This window comes from Maylandia zebra, linkage group LG10 (assembly GCF_041146795.1).
Source record: "Maylandia zebra isolate NMK-2024a linkage group LG10, Mzebra_GT3a, whole genome shotgun sequence".
NCBI lineage: Eukaryota > Metazoa > Chordata > Actinopteri > Cichliformes > Cichlidae > Maylandia > Maylandia zebra.
The window spans coordinates 18873909-18897857 of NC_135176.1; the positions used below are offsets into that span (position 1 = coordinate 18873909).

Consider the following 23949-nt stretch of genomic DNA (forward strand, 5'->3'; position numbering starts at 1 on the left):
GACACCTTGGATAAATAATTTAGTGACATTAGGGAGGAATAGTTACAGAAAATAAAGTTTAGTTTGCCTCTGGATTAAAAAAAATGTGTGGGAGACTCTACGAAGGACAAGAGACTCTGGCCCTTTAATTTGGTGTTGCTAGGGAAATGAAGCTGTTTACTCTAGCATCAACCACACAGATGATCTCTGCTTAAACTGTACACATACTACCTCATATGCAGATGACTGCCCCCCCACACACACACACACACACACGTTCACGCTCGCGCACACAGAGCCCCATCTTCATGTATATTTGCTTTGGCTGTTCCACATTACGCCTGTATGCTTCAGGAAAAACTGAACAGGATGGAGGTGGACCCCTGCCTGGTGGCTTGGATCTCCGACTACCTCACCGACAGACCACAGTACGTCAGGCTGAAGGACATCACGTCTGACACAGTGGTCAGCAGCACAGGAGCACCACAGGGAACTGTGCTGTCCCCTCTTCTCTTCACCCTGTACACCTCTGACTTCTGCTACAACTCTGAATTATGCCATATTCAGAAGTTTGCAGATGACACGGCCATCATGGGGTGTATCTGGGATGATCAAGAAGAGGAGTACAGAAGTCTGGTGAGGAACTTTGTCGCATGGAGTCACACAAACCACCTGCAACTCAACACCTCAAAGACTAAGGAACTGGTTGTGGACTTCGGGAGGTCCAGAGAAGGTCCACTGCCAGTTCAGATAGAGGGGGAGGAGGTGGAGGTGGTCAACAAGTACAAGTACCTCGGGCTGTGGGTGGACAATAAACTGGACTGGTCATGCAACACAGAGCACCTGTATAAAAAAGCCCAAAGCCGACTGTACTTCCTCAGGAGGCTGAGGTCTTTTAACATCTGCAGGAAGCTCCTGAGGATGTTTTACCAGTCAGTGGTTGCTGGAGTACTTTTCTATGCTGTGGTGTGCTGGGGGAGCAGCACAGCAAAGAGGGACTCATCCAGGCTGGAGAAACTGATCAGGAGGGCTAGCTCTGTGGTCGGCATGAAGCTGGACACTCTGGTGACAGTGGCAGAGAAAAGGACATTAAAGAAACTGCTGGACATTATGAACAATGCTGGGCATCCTCTGCACACAGCCATAAACAATCAGAAGAGTCTGTTCAGTGACAGGTTGCTTCTCCCCAAGACAAGAACTAACAGACTTAAAAACTCCTTTGTCCCACACGCCATCAGACTGTTTAACTCCTCTCTGGAGGGGAGAGGGAGGGGAAACAGGAGGACAAAGGAGGGGGAACAACTAAGCTGTAGTGCCTCTTCACCTCACTGTACAATACCTTGTGCAATACTTTTTGTAAATAGTCAACAGTGCAATAGACTCAATACTTGAAATGTGCAATTCACTTGTATTTTTATTTTTTATTCCTATTTATTCTATTTATCCCCTTCGTATATTTTATTTATATTTGTCTCTGTATTTATATATATGTGTGTGTGTGTGTGTGTGTGTGTGTGTGTGTGTGTGTGTGTGTGTGTGTGTGTGTGTGTGTGTGTGTGTGTGTGTGTGTGTGTGTGTGTATATATATAACAGTTCTGTAACTGTAACTTTGGTCGTTGCTGTGCTTTTTTTGGAAATCGAATTTCCCAGAGGAACCTACCCGAGGGATTAATAAAGTTCTATCTTATCTTATCTTATCTCTTATCTCTCTTCACATTTCCCCATCATGCAGCTTGCAAGTTCACATGGAAGCTATCAGTAGAAGGTGTGAGAGAGAAGAGAGTGCATTACATTCATATAAATTACTACAAAGTAGTTAGGGGAAAGTTTGTTGGGCCAATCAGAAGTATTGGACGAAAGGACAGTTGGGTAAAAAAAAAAGGAAATAGATAATCAACCCTGACACCTAGTGGTCATATATGAAAGTCCTGTGCTGCCATGTATGTTTGACGCTAAATACGATCTATATGTCTGTTAAAAAAAATCTTTATATAACTTGTTGACCTGTCTCTTCCACACAGGCCTCACATGTAGGTCAATGCCTACGTAATATTTACATCAGAATGACTTCTATAAAAATGTGATAAATCTATCTATCTATCTATCTATCTATCTATCTATCTATCTATCTATCTATCTATCTATCTATCATATAATAAAATGATTTTCACTATAAAAGGCACATCTTATATGGTTTATGTATAAATATAGGGTATATTTATACACAAACTATATGTATATGTTACATTATATTTTAAAGCAAGCAACCACAAATTAATGGTTTAAATGTGTTTATGTCATGTATCAAATGTTTTTATACAGATTGTTGGTAAGTAACTTAAGTTAATAAAGTAATGAAACTGCCTGACTGATTTTTAAAAAATTTAGAACCACAAATTATGTAAAAAAAAAAAAAAAAAAAAAAAAAAAAAAAAAAATATATATATATATATATATATATATATATTTATATATATATATATATATATATATATATATATTTATATATATATATATATATATATATATATATATATATATATATATATATATATATCGAAAATTTTGTTATTCATTCCATTGCTTGATTAAAAATATGCACGGGTTGATGTCACTGTGAAGGAACAGTACTGCTGGCTGCAACGTCACCCGGTTAAGATATTTGAACCAGCGGGGCCACCGTATTTGTTGTGTTTGTTCGAGTGAAAGCAAAGATGGCGGCGGAACTGGATAGAGTGCGAATCTCAGCTGCGGAACTCCGAGCTGAAGCGTCGAATTCAGTCAGCGTTACTGAGTGTCACAAAGGTGAGAATAAGTTAATTGGATACGCGTAAAGAACAAATTGCTGAAAGAGTCTTGAAATTCAAGCGAAAAAGTATCCCAAGTTATCTGAAAGTGACCGACGGGAGTTACCAAGTTTGTATCTAGCTAATGTTGTTAGCTAGCTAGCCAGCCGTGTGCCTGTCTACTCCACAGTCCCGCGCTGCCTGTTTTAAACGCCCCCTCTACAAAACGCTCGTCATAGTCTTGTCACGATTTAGTATTTCTACTTTAAACATTTAATCAGCTCTTTCTTACGCGTAATGTCTGCATTTAAAGTACACTACGCTTTTTTTTTAAACGAGAATGCTAGACTCCTCTTGCGGTTAAGTTAAATGATAGTTAATGTTACAGAATTCGCCAACTCTTCCAACCGTAAACTTTAAACTTGCACATTGCGGCTATTAAGAAAGACGTCAAAAGGGTGATGCGGGTTTCTTAGTTTTGTGGGAAGTTTTGTGGATTTATCTGTACCTGGTCATTTCCGCTCATTCCTGCAAGGCGGATTCTGTTTGATAAACGCTATGAGCAGGTGGCTGTGTGTGAAACTTACATGATCACCATGATATCGGCCGACATCAGCCTGTTAGCAAGAAGACAACATTTACTTTATTTTGTGCCGTTTAAATGTTGAAAATCTAAGCGACGTTTAATTATTTTTGACATAATACAAGTGTAGTTATTTCCCGAGGAAAAAACAAGTACAGTATGTAGATAAACAAAATAGCCATCTATCTATTTGTTTTCGCTTATCAAGTTCAGTGTTTCGGTTGGGCTGGAGCCTATCTTGGCTGTCACAGGGCGAGAGAAAGGAAACACCCAGGTCGCTACTCTATCTATAAATAAACTAACAAAAAAGTGGATAAATTGTTTCTTAAATGTTTTATCCGCGCAGAATTTAACAAGTGGTGCATCACTAAACAAAAAGAAACCTCAAAACTAAACATATCAGTGCTTTACAATATGTTCATAGGAAAGAAAAAAAAACCTTTAACTGATAATGGTTTCCTGTTATAAGTGAAATATTAACTAGAACAGGCAGGGCTAGAGAGAGTTTGAGGTTAGTCTATGGTTAAAGAGCTAGTGGGAGAAGTTTGCATTAAAGGCTGCTTGGTAAAAAGGTTTGTTTCGTTTTCAGTAGATATTTAGTTAGTTTGGGGATAACATATATCCTCTCTGAAACAAGCTGGTCAACGACCATGTGGCAGTCGCTGTTTGTGAGGGGGTGAAAAAAAAGTGTATTCCCGAGTGGTTGCTGGAAGTGGCTAGAAATTAGTCACGAAAATGTATAAGATGGTTCACGAAAGAACTCCTGGGGATTGCTTTGTTTGCTTGCAGTTTGCTGCAGTCACCAGTAGTTTGCATTGAAAATGCCAGCTTGTCTGCAAACACAAAGTACTCGCCAAGCAGTAGGGAAAAAAATAAAACTTGTGTCTTAACTCTGCAACCAGTATTTTTCAAAAGGTGAAAATAAAACTCTGAGACAAGCTATTGGCACGGTGCTAGATACCTGAGCAGTCACAGTGAGGTTTTTGGTCCAGCAACTTCCAGGATCCTGTTTGAAAACCAGTCAGGAAAATACGACTGGAGGTTGCCAGTTGGTCGCTGATCAGTCTTTTGGCCTGGGTGACTGATGCCTCACGTGAGTTAGTATACAGGATGTACAAAAGAAGTTTGCATGCTTTAAAACAGTTAATATGTCCAATATAAGCAAGCTCTAAAAACCACCGTATTTCAGGACAGAGTTGCTAAATGGTACAAGGAGGATGATGGGACTAACATGGCCAACTGCACTTGACTTAATAGTCCTTGGATCAGCCTGTAAGTTAAACTTTGTGGTTAAAAATTAGCTGACAAAGGAACTTGTAAAAGTTAATATCTGAGTCGATGTATCTGATAACAAGTAGTACTTTTCATATGGGGCCGACTGGACTAAAAAGCCAGAGAGACCTTCCTCACGTTTATGGTGTACTGACCCATTAGTTTGACATCTTTTATAATGTCACACACTACATTAGCTCTGGGTTCTGTAGAACTTAAATGCTTCTTTGGATTATTACCATTACAGTGGATTACAGTCCATTAAATATAAACTTAATTTGTTCTTTCTGCAGAGGAACAACAGGAGCATCACACACACAAGCAGCACAGAAGGCGTGAAGGAAAGCGTCCTGATCTGCAACGCTACCAGCCAGTTCCTGGACATGGACGACATAACCATGACAGTGAGCCAGAAACTGGTCAAAGTGAGCCCCTAGCTGCCGAATCACATGAGCATGATCAGCCATCCCAGAGTGAAAAAAAGGCTGTGTCTGGGGAGACACCTTTGGAGAGACAAGGGTGGACAGACAGTGGGACAGGTACCAATAAAAAGGATGAAGACAGGATGAGAGGCGATGGTGGTAACAGTCAGAACTGCAGAAAAGGGAGACATGCGCAGAATAAATCGGATACAAATGATGAAAAATTGTTTGTTGAAAAGGAAAATGAACATCAAGAACCTGTAGGAGCAGCTAAGCCAGCAAAGAAAACCCGAAAACCAGACAGAGAATTTTATCAACCTGGGAGTAGAAGAAACATTCAAGGGAAGGACAGTGGGGCTGGAAGAGAACAGGATAAGCCTCCTAAAAAGGAAGAGCAAAAAACCGAGCCAGAATCTCAGCAAAGTACGAGGGAAAGTGGAGTGGACATAAAAACCTCTATACAGAAGCAGAGTGGAAAAGATAAAAGAGTAAAAGGCACACAAGAGAGTGCAAAGGTGTTTACTTCTAGTGAGGCAAGTAGAAAGCAAGGAAGCCAAGATGTGGAAACACCTGAAATACCCGTTGATGCTTCAGTGGAGAAAATTACTAGCAAAGTTGAAAATCTCAACATGCAAAAAAAGGATAAAGTTGAATATACAAGTCAAGATGCTGGAGAACTAAGTTGCAAGGGAAGGGAACCAACTGACAAGAAAAGGCGAGGTCAAGGGTCAGGAACCAAAGATGAGGAAGAAAAGTCAGAGAAAAAGAGAGAAAGGGGAAACCGAAGGAGGAGAGGCGTGGAAAAGACTCAGGACTCCAGAAAAGAAGATGAGGCAGGTGATCAGGGTAAGAATAATCAAAGGAATACTGAGAGGGAAAAAGACAAGAGAGCTGTAGAAGCAGACGTCGAGAAAATGGATAAAGCAAAGCAAACACACCAAAATAAAGGAAGAGAGAACCGCAGAGAAAACCGAAGTGGCGAAACCAACAACAGCAGATCCAGAGATGCTGAGAGAGATGCCAAGACAGAAAAAAACGTAAACAGAAATCGATCCAATGCAAATGTCACAACACCAACCTCGAAACGCTATTCCAAATCAGATATTCGGCGCTCACGTAATCGAACTTACAGCAGTAGCTCAGCGAGCAGTGTGACTAGCCTGGATTATCCTGGACTAGGAAAGGATGTGGAGAGTACAAATTGGTCACATTCTAGAGACAACAATAAAAAGGGGGCTATTGTTGGTGGAGAAGGACAAAGGCATCCTTTAAAAAGTTGGACAACAAATGAGGAATCCTCTACAGAATCACTGGAAGGAAGTGAGATGAGTGACAGAGCAGACGATAGGAGGAAGAGAAGAGGTGGTGAGGGCCAGTTAAGTAGAGGGAGACAGAGAGGCGAACGAAACAGACAAAAGGGAAACAAAGGTGGGGGTCAGGGAATCCTCAGGGTCTCTTTGGAAAAACAGTCGGACACCTCGTCACATAGTGGGGATGCACAACATCGCAAGGAGGGCCCCATTCCTCGTGGCCGAGGTGGGGGCATCCTGGTACTTCCGGCCCGGACAGATATCTCTAATTCACCTGAAGTGGGGCAAAGGCTTCTTTTTGGTGGAATTAGAGGTGGTGCAGCTGGCAGGAGTAGAGGAGGTCGAGGAGGAGGAGCAAGGCGACTCTGGGATCCAAATAACCCAGACCAAAAACCTGCTCTTACCAGCAATCAGTCCTCACAGCATTCATCTCTTCAGCAGTCTGTATATCTTCAGACAGGTACAGGATATGGACAGCTTCATTTTCTGGACACAGATGATGAGGTAGCAGGCAGCCCTCCAGTCACGCAGGGTGAGCGCTTTCGATCCCAGCAGGCTTCTGCCATGGCCTACTACAAATTCCAAAACTCGGACAACCCGTATTGCTACCCTGTGCCCTCCAGCAGCCCACATAATCCTAACACCAACCAGCGCTATCCATTTCCTTATCATATGGGACCCTACCAAATGGCTTACACTAATAGCATGTATCCAAGCCCTGGTGTGGGTCAGTTCTGCAGTAATTACAGGGGATCAGGTTATTCCCTCCCGGGTGCAGGAGGCAGTGTAACATTTGAAGAGGCAGAGCAACACACCAGAGGGGAGCTGGGAAGACTGCTGAGGGCTGCAGATGCACAGGAGCTTCAGCTAAGTAATCTGCTCTCCCGGGATAGAGTGAGTGCTGATGGACTAGATCGCATGGCCCAGCTCAGGTGAGCATTCAGGGACAAAGCTAGACATTTTTCTGTGTTTGTGTTTTTGTGGTTTGTTGTCCTAATGCCAGTTATTTGTCTCGGTGACAAGTGAGCCAATAATCTAGTTGAAAAAAGCACTATCATGTTGTTTCCTTCCATTTTAAAGAGCGGACCTTCTGGGGATATATGAGCAGGTCATCCTGACAGACATCGAGTTCTCAGACTCTCAGAACGTGGATCAGGCTTTGTGGAAGAATGTGTTTTACCAGGTCATAGAGCGCTTCCGGCAGCTACTCAAAGAGCCCACCTATGACAATGCCCCTCATATCAGAAACAAGCTCCTTACACTGCTTGATGAGGTAAGGAGCGTGTTGGAAATTTGCATAGGAAAAGGTTTCCCAAGAAACATATCTAACAATCACTTGGGCACTTTTCTGCCTGTATGGTTTCGATTATGGGTTCATTCATAACCCAAAATTAGTCTGTGTATCACTAGATGATGCAAATTGTATTTGTTACCTAAATCGGGGACAAATTTGTTTCCAAATCCATTTTAGAGAAGTAATTCATGTACTTTTAACAGAGAAGAATAAATTAATAATAAATACAAAGTCTTGTTAAACTTTTACTTCCTTTGCAGGACTTTATGACTCTTGGGTAGGGAGTTGAGTTTGATTTCATAATTAAGAGGGAAAGTCCTTCTAATTTTTATAATATTTTTCTATTCTTTTGTGTTTTACAGGGGGAATTATTCTTTGACGCACTACTTCAGAAGCTTCAGACAGTATACCAATTTAAGTTAGAGGATTATATGGATGGCATGGCTATCAGGGCTCGTCCATTACGCAAAACGGTAGGGAACCATTCCTTTTAGCTTTTTTGCTTCTGTAACATGTTCAATGTTGTACTGAATACTAAATGTTCAAAATGTAGTGAATGAGTTTCCATTGTACATGAAAACATCCAGTAAGCGGCTTTGAAAAGTCACCCGATTTCCATGTTACAACAAATGTTGCGACAATTTCTTAATTTTTTTTTTATGTAGCGAATACATTTTTTTCAGGTGAAGTATGCACTCATTAGTGCTCAGCGCTGTATGATTTGTCAGGGTGACATAGCACGTTATCGGGAGCAAGCCAGTGACTCTGCCAACTATGGCAAGGCTCGCAGGTAGGCTTGAATTTGAGATTTCTCTTGGCATTGTAAAATTTCTGACAAACATTCAAGAGTGTGGGATGTGTCTTGATATTCAAATTTGAGTTTGAACAAGTGAGTAGACTGATATTTTAAAAATCTGACAACTCCTGAATTAACGAATGAGGAGTCACAACTACCATTTCTATTTCTTTTTTTCTAAGCAGTACAGATGTTTTATACCCGTTTTCATGCAGTGCAAGTGGCTGATCATTTCCATTGTTTCTCCCAGATATGCACACCTACAGTTCTGGACTGGTCACTATACTTTGAAACTTTGACTTCTTTAGATGTTTCAGTTATTATATGCTAAAGACACGATAACTTTTTACCTATATGTGACAGATTACTTAAACTTTTAAGGTAGAAACTGAAAACGTTTGTCTCTTTATTGATGTGTCATGACTGCTTGTTTACTTTTCCACAGCTGGTATCTGAAGGCCCAGCAGATTGCCCCAAAAAATGGACGCCCGTACAACCAGCTGGCTCTGCTGGCTGTTTATACAGTAAGTGATATAGATCAGACTCTTAAGTATTGAGAAACTTCACTTTTTTATTCTCATAGCTCCGTGCTTTGAAACATTCATTTTGAAGTGGTCCTAATCCTAACTAATTTATCCTACAGGAAAGTTTTAAGTTCAGATGCAACTCTTGTAGGTTGATGCAATATTGAATGAATGGTGTTTGAGAGTTATTCCTTTTAATACAATGTCCAAATTGTAATGGTTCAAAAGAATTAATGCATAGCAAGTCAAAAATGTTCTCTATGATGTAGGCCTTGATCTTTACTTGTCAAGGATCAAAGGAAAAAATTAATGACTAAACGCTTAGAGCAGGGGTGTCCAAACTTTTTTCACTGAGGGCCACATACATAAAAATATAGGAGGGGCTAGGTCACTTACTAGAAATTAGGTATATAGCCTTAACTTTAGTGTATTAAAGTTAGAAAAATCAATTAAAAGTGGTCAAATGTGTTATATTGTTGAATATAATTAAAGACAAAACTGCCTTCATCACAACTTTCCATAAATGGATCTTTACTGATTTATTCAGAAAAAGCTTTGGTAGCTCATTCTCAGAACAGCAGCCTCAGATTTCTTCTTAGACAGAAGATTTACATTACAGAGAAAAAACAATAAAGAGGAAAATGGGACGGATACATTTAGAGTTTGTTATTAAAGTTATTAGGCTTAGCAACACACCTATTAACGTTCGTTTGAAACGGTTATCGACATTAACAGATTGAACTGGACTTAATTACAGGAGTTCATATAATTTTAGTAAATTATTCTGGTGAGTATCAGCTGCGCTGGGTATGTAAATCGGGCCATCCAGCTGCGGTGCTCCTCCTACGCCCCTTGTGCCAAAAATCCAGACAAATGTCACTTGATCAAGGAGCAAATCTGCATCAGATGAGATCAGCTGACTTTGCGTGTGCAGTGTGTGCGCTGTGCACAGCGGTGTGTACTCTGTGTTAACAAGAAAAATGCATATAAGAAAGTGGTGCACCAAAGCAGGGTAGTGACAGAATTGATGCGCATTATTGATATTTGAAGCATGTGTACTTGTACATGCATGCTCATTAATACACGGGTACTGTGGAATATATTTTTTACTCACCTTAAGTGGGAACGCCATTGCACTCAGTGGGAGCAGTGATGCTGCACTTTGGACCGAAGGATGGCTGGCAGCCAGGTCTCGATCATCATAGACGCCATTCCTTTGTGTGCACCTGCCATAGCTGGAGCCCCGTCTGTTATAACTCCCATTGTCCCATTTAAGTCTCATTTTGTCAATTGAGTCTGACACAGCTTCAAAAATATCCATACCCGTTGTTGTGCCTTTTAGACTCTTAAGATCGAGCAGCTCCTCTGTAACTCCAAAGTTCTCGTCCACTCCCTGCAACAAAATTAGCAGCTGTGCGGTGACTGTGACATCAGTGCTCTCATCGCATGCGATGGAGTAAAAATCAAAGGCACAAGCTTTATCAGACAGCTGCAGTTTAATGTTGGCTGACGAGTCTTCAATGCATCGCACAACTGTATTCTGGACATGCTGACGTTGTTGAAGTCCTGCACTTTTTCCGGGCACATTATTTCAGCGACTTTAACGAGGCTGTGTTTTATGAGGTCTCCATCTGAAAAAGGCTTGCCATGTCTTGTGATGAGTTGGGTGACCTCATAGCTGGCTATTGTAGCCTTTTCCCAGACTTTGGGCACGAAGAAAATACTGTTGCTGACCCTGCAGGAGAGCTACCCTTTGCTTTACTTTCTGCTCTCGCTCAGCACCAGTGTAGGATGCATAGGCCTGATGTTTGGTTTCATAATGACGTCGTACATTATACTCTTTCATAATTGCCACAGTTTCAGTGCAGATCAAACAGACACACTTCCCCTTGAATTCTTTGAAGAAATATTCACTCTCCCACCGTGTCTGAAATTTTCTGCTCTCACTTCCTACCTTTCGCTTCTTTGGTTCTGCCATGTTTAGTAACTTGGGGTAAATTTCTTCTGTGATTGTCCTTTTTGGTGGAGCAACTGGCTTGATCAACAGTAGCTCCCCCTGGTGTTAAACCTAAGACGTGCAATACACTCAAGCAAAAGTTGAAGAGCGGGCCATATTCTATTCTATTTATAAAATTTCTTGCGGGCCAATTGGACACCCCTGGCTTAGAGGATTTATCCAGTGTCCAACCCCCCAGTATGTATCTGAAGCAGAAAGACAAGGTTTCAGTTTGCAAGGTAAAAAAAGAAACCAGTGGAGCTGTTTATATTAAACAAAAACACATAAGGTGGTTAGTTATAAAATCATACTGATGATGTAGATGTCTCAAAAACTTGTGTATCAAATTTGATACATTTGGTGTTACATGCCTTCATATTCAACCAGCTGAATCTAAACTCATTGGAAGGCAGGCCTCTGCATTTGATCATTTCTGAAACCCTAAACCTTTGGCTACTTCTGTATCTCCCACAGTTCTCTGTCTTGATGCCCTTGGGTTAAAAATGAGACCTGCTGTAATGTAGTATTTCAAATTGTAAAGCACAGTACCCTAATAATGGAAAATGCATTGCTGTACTTAGGTTCAGGACTCCTAAGGGTAGAAATGTTACAGTTTGAATTAAGTAACTGGATTTGTCTTTTAGTGACTGTGCGTCTGTTTGCATGTCCCTGAAAATGGGGAAAATATAACTGTGCTTTGAATGTGTGTGTGTGTTGCCTCCCTCTTCTTATTTATGTCTTCTCCATTTCTAACCTACAGAAGCGGAAGTTAGATGCTGTGTGTTATTATATGCGTAGCTTGGCAGCTTCCAATCCCATTCTGACTGCAAAGGAGAGCCTCATGAGTCTTTTTGAGGAAGCCAAGCGTAAGGTCAGATACACGTTTCATGGACATTAACTTTTGTCAGATTTCTACAACAGAAAACACTTGAGATCACATCAAGTAAGATCTCAAGAACTTAATTTGAGAAGAACTGTCTAGCCAGTAGGGATTCATGCATAATTATAATGCCAGTTTTTGCCACAGGGTGTTTTCTCACCCCGCCTAATAGACCCTACAATAAATTTGCTTAATAAATTGCTTTATGAGGAAAAATTAGGTCTTAAGGCACTGCAAGTGTTTCTTGTTGACAGACTGTTTTTATCTTTTTTTTTTTTTTTTTTGTAGGCAGAGCAGCTTGAGCGAAGGAGGAGGCAGGAGCATGAAGGAGGCTCCAGGGGTCCAGCAGTGAGAGGAAGAGGAAGAAGGGAGGAAGGCGCACGTGTGGAGATCTGGATTCGCCCCAGTGGACAGGCAGCAGCACCTTCCTCTCAGAGAGGAGGTAGTGAGTCCAGCAGAGATTCTGAACAAGATGGAGAGCTGGGCAGTCTCAGCGTTGCTGACGTAAGTCTCTGTGTCTATTCCTTAATACATATCAGCTCAAAGTCCTCTGTTTTTCCTCTGCATACTTTTTTTTTTTTTTTTTTTTTTTTTTTTTTTTTAATTTGCACAGCAGCCAGACTTTGGGTTCCTTGAAAAAATAACACCGTGTCTGCAGACATCTCCAATAAGGTTTTATTTGTAATCCCATGTAGTTTTTCCTCTAATTTATTTCCTCTCGTAGAGTCTATATGAATTTGTTTTGGTGCTCATTTATGCCCTCTGTCATTTTTTCGTTTTCCCCCTAGGCTGTCATTCGGTCGACTCATATTTTCATTTCATTTTCATTTCCCTGCCTGAATTGAGTAATGTCTTTAAACCTCTTTACTGTTTTTATTTTTATTTACATTTTTTGCTCGCAGTGAAGCACCATTATTTATTAATTGAAATTGGTATAGACAGAGTATTGCTATTTCATCATTTATCACAGTGCTAGCTGAGAGAGTACGGTAGATTAAACCGGGTCTATGAAAGCATATTATGAGCAGCTCATAAGAAGAGGAGCAGCGGCTCCAGTACTGTCTTTGGCTGCAGGAACAGTATTGAGTAGCTGGACTCCAAGCACTTTTTTCCCAAATTAATAAATAATTGGGTTCAGATCACGTATATTAGGGTTGGGCGATTGGACAAATATATCGACTATCATTTTTACAAGGGCGATTTATTAATTTATTTCCCCATCAGTAAGTTTGCTAATAATGATGGAGCTAATAGAAGCAGTCAACAGGTAAAAAAAATAATAATAGTACTGTTTTAACAGCACCCTCTTTCATTTGCAAGTAAGTGCACCCTCCTCAGAGTGCACCCAAATGCAGCGATTCATTTACTCAAATTCATAACAGAAAGAAAGAAAGGCAGTAGCCCATGTTCAGAAAAAAACATTCAGATGGTGGACACGTACATGCTCATGCAAGTTAGTCGTGTTTGAGTCCTTTGCTTGCACTATACGTCTGCACAAGCGTCACACCGCTTTGGTTATATCTTTAGGTTTACCTCTGTCATCTGGTTTAAAGCCAAAGAAATCCCAAATTAGCGACTTTATATTTTTTGGGGCATATAGTCCATGTTTAGACTTCTTCTGTGTTGTAAACGCGCAAATCAGTCCATGCATGATTACATTGCTCCGCCCATCAAAAAGTCTGCGCATGCGCAAATATATCGCCCATCATCGATTATTGGACTTACGATTGTCGGGTGTAAAACTTTTATATATCACCCAACCCTTATGTATATGCAGTGGCACACAGAAAAGATAAAGACACTATCTGCTTTTTCTACATTATTTACAGTGTAAAACCTGGGCTATTATGCTGACGCTGCCTAGTCAGCTGATGTAGGTACTGACAAACTCCCTGTAACTGCAAGGATGATGAAGCTCTGATTTCATTTACAATTTAATATTACACAGCAAAAAATATGCTGTTATAATTTATTACACACCTACATTCCAGTATCATTTATATTATGATATATCGGCTGTAGCATCAGAAGAAGCAGGAGCAGCCTTTTTCTGTTCCCATTTTATTTTATTTTTTGTCCTCCTCCACATAATCAGTCTATTATTTGTCAGTGGACACTGTTGAGAGGCATATGTATCCTCTTTGCTGTCTCTTAGTCCCATTTCTTCCTAACCCTATTGTTCAAAATACCAAGCGCACTTAAATGTTGACGTCATTTCAAAATGTGCGTCGTCTCTGGATGAAAACATGTTTTCTTGCAATGTGTTGCACTTGTGGATTAGTAAGTAAATAAAACTGTTGCACGAACATTAGTAATCCTTTCCCCCTTTCTGATTTGGCCTTGTCTTTTTTTTTTTTTTTTTTTTTCTCTCTACAGCTCAATAAGAGATTCATTCTGAGTTTCCTGCATGCTCATGGGAAGCTCTTCACTAAAGTGGGGTGAGTCTTTCAGCTCTTAAGTTCATAGACTGACTGTGTTTAAAAGAATGATGATGATGATGAAAAATAGCACTGAGGCTAGCCCAAGAAAATGTGCTTGACTAAAATGTTGCCTAGGCTTTAACCAGAAGATCAATCTGCGTGTTTTGTAGGTTAACTAAATTAATCAACAATATACTAGATTAACTAAATTGACTGCAGTGCACTAAGTGCACTCTACCTGCTGCCTCATTAACATTAATTAGTTCTTAATAAACAAAAAGGTAGTGTTTGTAGCAAATTTAAATGATTTAACATTATTTCGTAATAATATGAAAACTGCATATTTAGATGATTTCTGAAAATAGAACTATATCAGCGGGTGAGCACTATTATGGAATAATGCAATAATGTTAATGGCGCTCTTGATCTGAGTAATAAATTGGATTATTCCCATTATGTTATAATGGTTTCTGTTTTGAGAACCAGGATGTAGCTGCTGCCTTTGGCAGCGGCTGAAGCAGTCAGAGCTGTGTGTGCCATTATAAAACAATTATTACTGAAATACATCAGTTCACATGTTTTCACACTCAAAGCCTCAGGTGTCTGCATAAAATAAAATTCTTTATTTAGACCTGATATTGAGAAATTCCTCTGTTATAGCAGCCAGAATGTCAAATACATAATATAAATAGAATATAGTAAAGTGTCTACTAAATGAAATGCCTCAAATACAAGAAATCCAACACAAACGGAGTGCAGGCAAGCAGTGCAGATGTCAGATGACATTAAAGTGGGTCAGTATAACAGTGGAAAGAGTGGTCAATATAATAATGTGACTTGGTGTGTGGAGAATGTTGGGTGTTGTGACAGCACAGCGTTAAAATAGAGATCGACAGAGCACGTGACTTTCGCGCATTACATTGTGGGTAAGAGTGGCACCAAAATCAAAACACTGCATCAAGCGCTAGCATTTCCTGCACCGGTAATCATTCATTCTGCGGTTTTAATCCCTACTTGCATTTTATTTGCCCCAAAAACAGTTATGTACAGAACGACGGAGCTGCCCAGCTTTCGTCACGCACATATTTATTATTATATGGTCCTAAGTGTGAGTGCATACACTCACAAAATGTTTAGTAACTTCAGATCCCTGCAACAAGCCCAGATCCAGTTTACTTTGGTGATTTGGACTATTCCATTTCACAGCTGTTGTTACATTTTTTCCTTTATCTCCTGTACAGGCCAACGCAATCTATTTATCGTTTCAGGTTGTTGTATTACACAACATTTTCAGATCTAATAGAAATAAAATGAGTGTTTCGTAATTCATTTAATGTATTGTCTTTATTTATAACTGGCATTGTTTCATTCTATTATAGCCTCTTACAAGAAAGAGGTAAAATTGTATTCCATCGTGCTTTATTAGCTGCTTTGGTAAAAAAAACAAATCAACAATGCAAAAACAAAACAAACATTGCAAAACAACATACTGGGAAACAGTTATTTATCACTTGATTGCTTCAATACAACACTTGGGCACATATATGCCTGACTTTTTGTGTCTGTTTTGATCTCGCTCTCTCTCTTAACCAAATCTCGCTGTGGTAGCAGCTTTAAACTCTGTATGACCCAGGTTGATAGAGGGTGCCCAGTCTGGATCGCATTCCAGCATTTTGTAGGCTGGTTTTCCTACAAAACGCAACAAACATTAGCCCGAAAAGCCACAGTGAACAAAGCAGCATAGCGCAACGAATTCAATTCAAATCAATATGAGACTTATTTGTAAACTACATGAACAATTATGTCATGATAAATTATGTAATAACTACAACAGAAGACTTACCTTTGTGGAAATGCTTGGAGCAGACTAACATGTGAGCTGGAGTGTTCTGGAACGTTATATTTGGTCTTCGAATGGCTGCAATCCAGGCCATCCGTCAGCTCTTTGTTACTTCGGAAACACGGCTTGAACAATTTCTCTTCCACGACGTAATCCGATTAAAAAAAAAAACAAAAAAACAACAAAAAACAAAAAAACCATCTCTTTACCTGTTGGCTTCCCGTGGCTAGTACTGCTTGCCACTCGTACCTACAATCCTTTGCGGTTTTACCCCGAAATGACGTCACATTTTCAATCTCTATAAAGTATTAATGTGAGCGAGCAGATGTAGTACATCCTAATGTAGCCAAGTTTCTATTTCGACTGAATAGCTCCGTGAGCTTACAAAAGCATATCGACTCAGAGACTACTACATACTGAAAACCTTATTTTTCTGTTTGCCTCTGTGCCAGTGACATATCATTGGAAATGTGTGTCTTATCTGTATAGCATGGAAACGTTTCCTGGAGCTGCGACCCGTGTTCTGCAGGAATTCAGGACGTTGCTCCAACACGGTCCACACATGCTGGGAAGTACACACATGCTGCAGATCATCACCATTAATATGTTCGCCATACACAATGCCAACAGCAAAGGTAATATTGTGCACAACCTAATGATAATGATGATGATAATGATAATCATCATTTTCAAATGTCAAGTTGTTTGTGGTAGTAACACTGGAGGTTTATTTGCAGTATTATCAGAAATGGCTGGTAAAAATAGTTTTCATGAAGCTTTTAACATGGACTTTATTTTCTGTAAAATTTGACTCCGTTTATTAATAGGTTGGCATGTTTGAACACGATTAAGTTTAGTGACCACTGCAGACTGATTCTAACTGATTTTAACATACTTTGATTCTAATCTTTTCATTTCAGGTCTTTTGTTATGCAACTGAGCATGGAGTTCTTTTCCAACTCAAATATGTATAGACCCAAGCCGTGGTTTCACACAAGGCAGTGATAAACAACTGTTTGAAATTCTGTCTTTCAGGTGAAGAAGGAGAAGTGCGATCTGTTTTACAAGAGCAGAGCACTGCCCTGGGTCTCGGTATGTTTGCGCTGCTGGTGCAGCGCTGCACAGAACTTCTTCAAGAAATTCCTGCAGGTATTCACGCTTTACACATCAAGCTTTTGATCAACAGCATTTTTTTTTTCTTACAGTTCAGCCACAATATTCATATCATAAACTGTTCAAATAAATTAAAGAAGCAATTTTGAAAACACATCAGATCACATTGTTTGATGGAAATGAAAATTCTCAACCTGCAGATAACTGAATTCAAAGACCCTAAAAATCAAGGTGAAAAAAATGATGTGCAGAAACTCAGATGGAACTCTGTTTTTATGGCCCCCACATGCTTCTATAACTGCATGACGAGATGTTGGGAAATGCACCTAATGAGAGTATGGATGGTCCTCTGGCGGATCTCCTTATAGATCTGGAGCAGGGCATCATTGAGCTCTTGGACAGTCTGAGGTGCAGCCTGGGAGCATTGGACAAACTGAAACATGATGTCCTAGAGGTGTTCAATTAGATTTAGGGCAGCCAAGAATGAGGGGCCCCAGTCAGTGGTCTTAATTCCTTCATCCTCCAGGAACTGCCTGCATGCTCTCACCACATGAGGCCAGGCATTTTCATACACCAGGAGGAACACAGGACCCACTGCACCAGTGTAAGGGCTGTCACATGTGCTCAGGGGGAACCTGTGAAAAGCACAGTGTGCCACTGGTGGATCTGCCAATTCTGGTATTCTGTGGCAAATGCCAATTGAACGTCATAATGCCAGGCAGTCAGCACAGGGCCTACTAGATGAAATCAAGACCTCAGGCCACCCCCGTGAAGTCTGTCTCTGACCAGACAATCAGAAACTTTCACACTAGTGGTCTTCTTGAAGTAGTTTTGTAGCTCTGGTAGTCCTCATCTTGTTCCTCCTTGCACAAAAGAGCAGACACCGGTCCTGCTGATGAGTTAAGGACCTTCAACAGCCCTGTCCAGCTCTCCTAGAGTAACAGCCTGTCTGCTAGAATTTCTTGAGACTGTGCTGGGAGACACAGCAAACCTGGGAAGTCTGCGTAATGTAGTACTGTCTTGGAGGAGCTGAACTTAACTCTGCAACATCTGTAGGGTCCAGGCATTGCCTCATGCATCCAGCAGTGACGCTGACCAGCTAAATGCAAAACTGATGTAAAACAGTCAGAAAAGATGAGGAGGGAAACATGTCTGTCTCCACCTGTAAAACCATTCCTGTTTTTGGGACTTATCTCATTGTTGCCACTTTAGTGCACCTGTTGTTAATTTCAAGACCATCAAAGCAGCTGAAACTGATTAACAACCCCCTCTCCTACTTAACTGACCAGATCAGTTACGTACTATAATATATCTGCTAATGCCTACTATAGAATTGGCAGGTAAAAGCATTCAAACATGTAGTCAGCCCTGTCTCCCTTCGTCTGTTACTTATCTTTAGACAAAAAAGTTCAGTTACGCTGATAAATGCTTTTGGAAAACTTTAAATGAATCCTAAGATTTTCTTTAACCTTCTGTGAATAGTGTAGACTGCAAAGTGAGATGTGGTTTGCTTTTGGTTGGACTTGGGTCGCACCATTACACTTGATTGAAGATGCATCTTCATTTTTACAGCTGTGATAACATTTTGTAAATTTTATGTTTGGACTTTTTTCCACTTCTGAAATTGCCCATAGTGTTAATTTCAATTGTTTTGTGTGATATTGAAGACTTCAGTTCGAAAAACTCTCTTTCAGAACCAGTCCCAATGACAGATGGAGAGGAGGAGGGTAAAGCGGAGGAGATGGAGGGTCTTGTGAGAGTCTCTGCCTTCCCACTAGAACTAAGGGAAATGCTGCCAAGCATCAAAGTCTGGTCTGACTGGATGCTGGGACACCCAGACCAGTGGAACCCACCACCATGCAGTATAGAGTGCGAACTTTAACCTAGAGTAAACTTTTGTTGTTGTTTTTTCTCCACCTGGCGGCAGCAGCAGAAACAAGTTGTAAACACATCACTTAGATGACCTAATAATACTTATTAACTTTCATACACCAGCAACAACAGAACATCGCCATCCAAGTCATGTTTCTGGCTACCAGGAAATATATTTAGTTTCTAAATTGTTGCCACTCTTTAAACAATATAGTTACTTTTCACAGTGTGATAATGACCAGGTAGTATACTATGCCTATTGCCGCCACAGTATACTATACTTACAGTATACTTATTATTATTATTATTATTATTATTATTCCTCGCCCCCCCATTTGAACTTCAGCAGGTCATCTTCAGCATTTCTGCCCTATACAATGAGGTGCTGCCATGTTAGAGGCTGATTAAATATTTTCAAAAAAATAGCCAGAAAATTCATATTTTGTACCTGATGTACCTAATAAAGTGATCAGTGAGTGTGAGTTTTAGGACCACAAATAGTTACTGTTTCTTTAAATTTACTGTTTAATTTTTTAATTCATTTTTATTTTATCCCTTTCTCCTCCTTTCTTTAAAGTTGCAGCCCCAATGTCTGGCAGTGCCTGGCTGATCTGTGTAACTTGCTGGCACGCGTGGACCATGGCGAAGTACCCCTGTACAAAGTGGATAGTGAAGAAGGAGAGGGGGATGAGGAGCTTATGCTGCTTCAATTGAAGGAAGACCGTCTGCTTGCTGGCTTTGTACCGTTGCTGGCTGCACCACAGGAGCCATGTTACACAGACGGACACACTGACATGGTTAGTGGAAAGGAGAGCTGTATTTCATTACATCATAACTTAAACGCTTAAGTTAAGTTCACTTATTGGATATTCCTCTGTTTAGTCTTCTGTCACCTACTGAGTGCCAGGCTTTGTATTCACGCTCATCCTCTGCTTCTCTGTCATGTGCATAAACCCCAAACTTCTTTCCTCAGGCTATAGCAGCAGATTGTAAGAGAGTTACTGTGCTGAAGTACTTTTTGGAGGCTTTGTGTGGACAGGAAGAGCCTTTGTTGGCTTTCAAGGGAGGCAAATATATCTCTGTGGCAACTCCTCCTGCACCTAACCACGCAACAGATACAAGAAGCAGGCAGGATTCTCTAACAGAAAAAGAGGTGACTTTCTTCTCCTACGCATCCTCCAATAATCCTTCTACTTCTTCACTCTCTCCCTCTGGTCTTTTTCTTCTGAGAGCCTGATTGCCTTTCACGCTTTTACCTATATTAAATTTATGTAAACACTGGAGTTAAAATTTCCAGAGGCTGTTGAAACAAGAGGTAGAAAATGTCTCATTATCGTCTGCATCTGTTTAACAGGGAGATGATGTCATACTCGAGGCAGTGTCTTCTCTCTCTGCATCAGAGGAAGAGGAAGTTGAGGAGGCCGGAGACAGCGAGAATGACATCAGAGAGCTCAAGGCACGACGCCATGTCCTTGCCAATAAACTGGCACAGCAACAAAAGCGAAGGGATAAAATAAAGGTAAAACAGGCTTTCACGTCCTAATATAGTAGAGTCTGAAGTTGTCGCAGAGTTGAATGTCATGTAAAATATAAATGTGTGTGTTCCAGGAGGTGCTGCAGACTGGCGGGCAGTTGGAGCTTGAAGTGAGGCCTCTCTTTCTGGTTCCAGATACAAATGGATTTATTGATCATTTGACAGGGCTGAAGAAACTCCTGCAGTGTGGAACATACATAATAGTTGTGCCACTCATCGGTAAGAATAACAAACACAGACAAAGAGAAGAGGAAATGAATAAAAGCAGGTGGAGGAGGATTAGCTTTTAGTTCAGTGACATTTAAAATGATAAGGATTCCACATACATTTCCATGTAGAAATCATATGTATGCTCATGACGTGGTCTGTTTTCTCTCTGTCAGTGATTACAGAGTTGGATGGCTTGGCTAAAGGCCAGGACAGTTTTGGTGGAGGAGTGGAGTCAGGAGGGCGCAACTATAGTGTCAGTGCGGCCCATGTGAGGGCTGTGCAGGAGAAGGCTCGGATGGCGGTGGCTTTCTTAGAAAAAGGATTCGAAGCCAGAGAACAGTGCCTCAGAGCTCTAACAAGCAGAGGAAATCAACTTGAGTCTATTGCCTTCCGTAGCGAGGATATGTCTGGGCAACAGGTAGAAACCCAGATTAATTAAATACAAATTAAAGCCTGTTTCTTTTGCTTAGAAGCAAAGGTTGGCTTCTTAAATCTGCTGTTTTTTGCTAACTGAATGGTCTCTTCCTTTTCAGGGTAACAATGATGATATTATTCTGTCCTGCTGTCTTCACTACTGCAAAGACAAGGCTAAAGATTTCATGCCTCATCAGAGAAGTATGTAGCATTAACCTACCATTTGCTCCATGTGTGCATTCATATTTCCTCACATTCATGCATATGCATTAAAAAGTGTTTATTTCTTACTCCTCTCTGGCTTCCTGCTTCAAAAACAGATGGCACCGTGAGGCTCCAGAGAGAAGTGGTACTCCTCACAGATGACCGTAACCTCCGTGTCAAAGCTTTGACCCGCAACGTACCTGTGCGAGACATCCCTTCTTTCCTCAGCTGGGCCAAAGTGGGCTGAACCAGAGTAAGCCTAAATACAAGGAACCCAACTGCTGAAGTCTGCTTGTCAGTCAGCCAAGACAGAAGACACACTTGAGCGGAGGAAGATAACAGGGGACAGGAAATGATAAAGAAAGTAAAGAACCACTTCTTATGAAAAACAAGCAAATGTAGAGAGAGCAGAGTGGTTTCAATTAGCTTTTCCCCCTTGTGACAAAGTAAGTGTGTGTATGTGTGTGTTAAGATCAGAGAGCTTCCCTGGAGAGAGGCAGGAAAGACTTAAGTCTCAGAAAGGCTGGAGTGGAAAGGAGGAAGGAGGAAAAATGGAGTGAATTGATTTGTAGGTTGCCCTGTCCAGCCGCAAACCTCTGCTCCTATAAATCGTATGCTCTGCAGGCAGTGTTAAAATTTGAATCTGATGATAGAATGAGCCAGAATGGGGGAAGAGTGTCTATGGTCATTTAATTGATTAAAGACAGCATCACTGAAGGCCATAAATGGCACTTGTACCCCTCTCTGAGGGCCCAGGCTTAGATAAAGCTTCAGCCTAAACAGCAGAGCTAAGAGAATGGCAGGAGGAAATGGCCACAGCTGGGTGGTCTGTGTCAATACAGTTAAAAAAAAAAAAAAAAGCAGCTGATATTAGGTGGGGTGGGGGGGGGGGGGGGTTTAATCAGGAGCCTTCATGCAAACTCAGCACTTCCACGGAATCCCATGCAGATATGGCATTTCCTGCTAACCCAGGAAATGCTTGATGCCTGTTTGGTATCTTGGGTTATTCCTCCAGATTGACACTAACAGTTTTTGTTTGTTTTTGTTTCTTTGTAAAGTCAACGGCAACATCGGATATGGTTTAGTCTCCTGTTTGTACTTTTTTTTTAATTTTTATTTTAATTTTTTTTTTACCTGTTGTAAAATATGTTGTTCTTAAAAGCTGTTAGCTCTGATAATAAACATCTGCAAAGTTTTCCTAAAAAGATCTGCTAATTAAGCAAATCCAGTTTTAATTTAAGTCAGGGTGAAAATAGAGTTATAAGTACTCCGAGAGCATCATTTTATTGATCAAACATCAGCACCGACTCGAGCCGTTGAAGACAAATTAGACGCTATTCTGAAATCCACATAAATCTGTGTGATGGAATTTGTGCTCATACAAATATAATGGGAAGGGCTTTGATTCCCTGGCACAAAAGGGGAGTAAATAAAAACTCAGACATCAGAAACCATCACCCTTTTTGTCAAATTGTCATTTTGTTGCTTTGAAGGTTGGATTTGTTTGTTTTGTGTTAGGTTTTCAGTTCTAGAAAATAGGATTTCATTTAAGTGGCATTCGGCCCATATATGGCTTTAAACAATATGAAGCACAGGATTACAAACGCTCGCTGACCCGGCCCATCGTGTGTCATGCTCTGATCCTTTGCAAAGACTTTGCAGGATTTTTATTATCAAGTATAGACTTGTGAATTTATTTGTGCTGTTTTGTTTAAACCACCGCAGCAGGTTACGATTTCAGTAGCTTTCCTCTCATTACATTATTTGTATAGTTAGTGTTCTTATTTTCAGTGTGAATTTGCCTTTCAGTTTACAAGCACGCTTTTCTAGTAGCTGAAATACATAAACATAGGTTTCAAAATTACCGTGAAAATCAGGCGGCAGACATGTAACAAAAAAACAAAGAAAAAAAGTGTTGTGCTTTTTGTTGTAGCTTTAAAAGACAGTCTGGATGCTTTAGATTTGTATTTGTGTCACAATATATGTCAGAAACTACACTTATTCATCATTCACTCATCCCAGTTCAGATCTTTGGATTTAAAATGTTATTGAACTTCTTTCCGTCTTCCATCGCTCATTGACGTTTATGTATTTGTATGAGCTGTCTGCTAGGTTTACTCGTCTTTTTCAGACCCTCTGTTTTGGTGCTGCTGTAGTATTAAGTGCAGCCTGTTGTGTTAAGTGGGCATTGCTGCTGTGTTTTAGTGTTGGAGCAAATGTAGTGCTGTAAGCAGCTTAACTCAAATGACTTTTCCCTTCATCCGTCATTAAAAATGTTTTAAAGGCTTTGTTTTCACCTCATTGGCGAGCAGATGAAGAATGCCAGGATGTAGAATATGTTTTTCTTGGCCTGTAATGAACAGACAAGGTAACATCCTCCTAGCAATGACTAGCAGTGCCTCCATTGTTAGAGTCTGCCAGTATGTGTACAATGCCAAGACCCTGAAACTGAACAAACTAAATGCAGATCATTGATTTTCTTCTTCATACATGAGATTCG

At 40.5% G+C, this 23949-nt stretch overlaps 1 protein-coding gene across 2 annotated transcripts; it reads left to right on the plus strand.

Moving 5' to 3' along the window:
• The first annotated feature begins 2656 nt into the window (after nt 1-2656).
• On the plus strand, nt 2657-23735 carry smg6 (SMG6 nonsense mediated mRNA decay factor). Of its 2 annotated transcripts, none has more exons than XM_004550157.4 (19): nt 2657-2784; nt 4914-7284; nt 7433-7625; nt 8009-8119; nt 8312-8436; nt 8888-8966; nt 11723-11833; nt 12131-12346; nt 14219-14280; nt 16592-16737; nt 17138-17251; nt 18910-19084; nt 19665-19884; nt 20061-20240; nt 20442-20606; nt 20696-20840; nt 21005-21249; nt 21365-21446; nt 21566-23735. In XM_004550157.4, exons 1-19 carry the CDS (start codon nt 2694-2696, stop codon nt 21694-21696), a joined length of 4962 nt encoding a protein of 1653 aa, XP_004550214.1. In that variant the 5' UTR covers nt 2657-2693; the 3' UTR covers nt 21697-23735. The 2 variants fall into 2 exon arrangements, with proteins under 2 accessions (XP_004550214.1, XP_004550215.1); XM_004550158.4 differs by having other exon boundaries at nt 8330-8436.
• The last annotated feature ends 214 nt before the right edge of the window (nt 23736-23949 follow it).